The sequence below is a fragment of the Clupea harengus genome, chromosome 6 (assembly GCF_900700415.2).
Source record: "Clupea harengus chromosome 6, Ch_v2.0.2, whole genome shotgun sequence".
In the NCBI taxonomy this organism is placed as follows: Eukaryota; Metazoa; Chordata; class Actinopteri; order Clupeiformes; family Clupeidae; genus Clupea; species Clupea harengus.
In genome coordinates this window covers 7932493-7936840 of record NC_045157.1, presented here as the reverse complement: position 1 = coordinate 7936840, position 4348 = coordinate 7932493, and the positions used below count along the sequence as shown (strand labels likewise).

At 46.1% G+C, this 4348-nt stretch overlaps 1 protein-coding gene across 1 annotated transcript in view; it reads right to left on the bottom strand.

Annotated features, from left to right (window-relative positions):
• Positions 1 to 851: 851 nt before the first annotated feature.
• The window catches only part of psd2 (pleckstrin and Sec7 domain containing 2), a 21755-nt gene continuing 18258 nt past the window's right edge, over positions 852 to 4348 (bottom strand). Inside the window, exons 12-15 of the mRNA XM_042707965.1 lie at positions 4319 to 4348; positions 3950 to 4094; positions 2607 to 2750; positions 852 to 1125 (exon numbers count right to left, since the gene is read on the bottom strand). The exon at positions 4319 to 4348 is cut by the window's right edge and continues 128 nt beyond it. Of these exons, the coding sequence (XP_042563899.1) occupies positions 919 to 1125; positions 2607 to 2750; positions 3950 to 4094; positions 4319 to 4348 (526 nt within the window). The 3' untranslated portion in view covers positions 852 to 918. The remainder of the gene's footprint in view (positions 1126 to 2606; positions 2751 to 3949; positions 4095 to 4318) is intronic.

Sequence of the window (4348 nt, the reverse complement as noted above, 5' to 3'; positions counted from 1 at the left end):
AGTTCAGGCTGTCTCTCTTGTAGTGAGAGTTATAAGTCCACAGAAACTACAAGCGGCTGTGTGTGTAATTGTACACGTGTGTCCACATGTGTGATGGCATGTATGTGTATATGAATAGTAGTCTTTGTGTGTGCATGTATCTCTGTGTGTGTGTGTGTGTGTGTGTGTGTGTGTGTGTGTGTGTGTGTGTGTGTGTGTGTGTGTGTGTGTGTGTGTGTGTGTGTGTGTGTGTGTGTGTGTGTGTTATGCTGTTTTGCAAGCTGGGCTGAGCCCTTGTGGGAAGCCACACCCACACACTCCCAGCTCCACCTCTCTGTTTAAACCAGACTCTGGTGACATCACTACCATCAAGAACGCCAGATCTATGACATCACCCAGAAGTGATGTCACTGTGATGTAATAATGTAGTAGCTCCCATGTTTTTCTTGTCCCTTCCTCTTCATAGATTCCTCTGTTTTTGTATGCTTGTGGCAATGCGGCAGTTGTCATGACAACAACTATAATACTTGGTAATACGTGGTAATAAACTCACTGTATGAGGACATAAGGAGCTATTTATGCTACATTTGTTTTGTTTTTTCCTTCCCGTCCTCTTTTCTTCCTCTTCCTGTCCTCTCAAGTGCAGAGGTCAAAGTTGAAAGGTCAGGTATTAGACAAGTGAGGAGTCAGGTGTGGGTAAGTGGAGTGGAGTTTGCTCTAAATGTGAGTGTGGTGTGTGTGTGTGTGTGTGTCTGAGTACGGCACGTGTGTTTGAAATGTGGAGGGTGTGTGTGTATGAATGGCATTTGCCCTGTGTTGAATATTTGTAGTGTGGTGTGTTTTATGGGTTGTATTTGAATGTCAGTGTAAATGTGTTTGCAAGTGTGTTTCTGTGTGTGTGTGTGTGTGTGTGTATTATGTGTGTGTGTGTGTGTGTGTTCAGCTTCGAGGGGGTGTCCGTGGCGTGCTCCTGCCGTTGACTCCGTGGCCAGTGCTAATGTGCGGGCTGGACTGGGTCTTGCGTAGGATGCCGTCCCGCGCGGCCGCCTCCCCGCTCAGCACACACGCCTCCAGCCGGTCCAGGTCGTCTGTCTCCAGGCGCAGCTTAGCCTGCAGCAGCGATGAGTACGTCTCATAGCGACTCCTCTGCAGGGACACCAGGGGTACAGCAGGGTTACAGTCAAAGGAGAACACACAGACACACTCACATACACACACACACACGCACACGCACACGCACACGCACACGCACACGCACACACACACGCACACAGACACACACGCACACAGACACACGCACACAGACACACACGCACACAGACACTCACACACACACGCACACACACACACACTCACACAATAACATATGCATATTAACATGCAGGCACAGACACGCACACACACACACACAGACACACACACACACACACATATATATATTAACGTGCAAGCATGTGCACACATACACACACACATTTATATTCAGGCATGAGCGACTCTTCTGCAGGGAGACCAGGGAGCAGGGTTACAGTCAGAGGATATCACACACACACACACACACACACACACACACACACACACACACACACACACACACACAGACACAGACACACAGACACACCATACTCAAGCATGAATGATTGCGTACACACAACCGAACACGTACACGCGCGCATGCACACACACACACACACACACACATACACACATACACATTTCACAGCATTCATTATTCATACTGACTTCTACAGGGCAAAGAGTAATATTAAGAGAAGGTAGACACACACACAATACTAACAAACACAAGTCCTCAACAGACTCTTCAACAATAAACTGTAAACAATTAACACAAGAACAGACTCATCCAGAATGTAATCTTTCCTAACAGATAGTCCTATTCATTCACTGGTTACTGTGAATATAGAATAGATGAATAAAGGCATAGCATAGCTCCTGCTCCACAAACACTTCCTCTACAGTTTGTAGCTGCTGTGCATTACAACAGCAGAGCTGGCAACATCGCCCTCTAGTGTTCCTGAAAATATCCCCCTTTCATAATATATCACTGTGAGCTAGAGTCTGTTGATAGTTCTCTATCAAAGATTCTTACTGTTGTTTAACCCTTAGGTATTTCATCTTTACATTTTCTAAACTCATACTGATTACATTATTTTTAATATGTTATTATACATGGTAACATGGTGCTATAAAATGATGAATGGAACATGATGACAGTAACATTTTAAAAAGACATGCACATTTTGTAATTCAACAAATTCTTTAATGCAAAACACCAGTCACCACCACCACCATGTTGGAAAATAAATGAATCACACAAATAGAATATCATATTCAGACACACACACATACACACACACACACACAGACACAGACACACACAAGTGGACAGACACAGAGAATGTGTGTAGGAAAGGCTTTTTTCTCTCTCTCTCTCTCTCTCGCACACACACACACACACACACAAACACAAACACACACACAGACACACACACAAAAGGACAGACGTAGAGAATGTGTGTAGGAAAGGCTTTCTCTCTCTCACACACACACACACACACACACACACACACACACATACACACATAGACACACACTCCGAGGCTAACCTCATAGGCCAGGTAGTGTTCTTTGAGGCGGTGCTCCTCTGTGTCTTTGTTCTTGGGGGAGAGATCAGGCATACTCCTCCTGTGCTCCTCAAGCTCCAGAGAGATCTGCTTCACTTTGTTCTCATGCGAGCGCACCTGGTCCTCCTGAACACACACACACACACAGATACACACAGACACACACACACACAGATACACACACACACACACACACACACACACACACACACACACACACACACACACACACACACACGTGCACGTATAGAAAGAGATTCTGGTCAGAACTAAGGTCTTATGATTTGTACATATATATGTCTTATTATTCTCATGTGAGTGCAGCTGGTCCTCCTGAACACACACACATACACACACACACACACACACACACACGTGCACGTAATAAAAGAGATCCCGGTCAGAGCTAAAGTCTTATGATTCGTATATATTAATGTCGTATTATTCTACTCATATGCCTCTCTGTTTCTTAGAATTAGATGTAGGTTTAAGCAGATTTCTGCGTTACTGAATGTGCCATTTCTATCTGTGTGTCTCTGTGTTCTCAGCGATAACAAGTGGGGTGTTTTGGTTATGGCTCGAAGGTCACAGGGTCGCTCTGACTCCTGAGTACATATCCTGCGTCAGTTGGTATCTGGGCCCAGGGTAGCCCAAGTAATCTGAGCATACATAGTTTATTCTGTTGGTAGATGATGACAGTAACATGTGTGTGTGTTTGTGTGTTGGGGGGTGACGTGTGTGCGAGGTGACGTGGCAGTACTGTGTGTGTGTATGTGTGGGTGTGTGAGTGGCCGTCTGCGTGGGTGTATCTGGTTTAGTCTGGTGTTAGATGATGACAGTAATATATGTGTGTGTGGGTATGTGGGTATGTGGGCGCGTGTGTGTGTGTGTGTGTGTGTGTGTGTGTGTGTTTGTGTGTGTGTTTGTGTGAGAGTGTGCGTGTGCGTGTGCGTATACGTATGTGTGTGTGTACCTGGTTTAGTCTGGTGCCCGTTGATGGCAGTATTATGTGTGTGTGTGTATGTGTGTGTGTGTGTGTACCTGGTTTAGTCTGGTGCCCGTTGATGGCAGTAATAAGAGTGTGTGTGTATGTGTGTGTGTGTGTGTGTGTACCTGGTTTAGTCTGGTGCCCGTTGATGGCAGTAATAAGAGTGTGTGTGTATGTGTGTGTGTGTGTGTGTGTACCTGGTTTAGTCTGGTGCCCGTTGATGGCAGTATTATGTGTGTGTGTGTATGTGTGTGTGTGTGTGTACCTGGTTTAGTCTGGTGCCCGTTGATGGCAGTAATAAGAGTGTGTGTGTATGTGTGTGTGTGTGTGTGTGTACCTGGTTTAGTCTGGTGCCTGATGAAGGCAGTATCGGCCTGCAGAACTTCTTCATCGAGCCGATGGCAGCAGGAAAGGCAGGAGCAGAGGAGATGGCAGCCACCAGGTTTATCCTGAAGATCCACGACAGCATCTCCTCCTCACTCCTACACACACACACACAAACACACATACGTGCGCACACACACACACACACACAAACACACACACACACACACACACACACACACACACACACAGGAACACACACACACACACACACACACACAGACAGACACACGCATAAGACAGATAAATAGAGAGAGAGGTGAGAGGAAGTGTACTGTGGAACAGCCACTGTTCTCATGAGGTTCACATATTCACTGCTTACGGGGCCTGGAAGAGGAAGACCCTCCAGTCT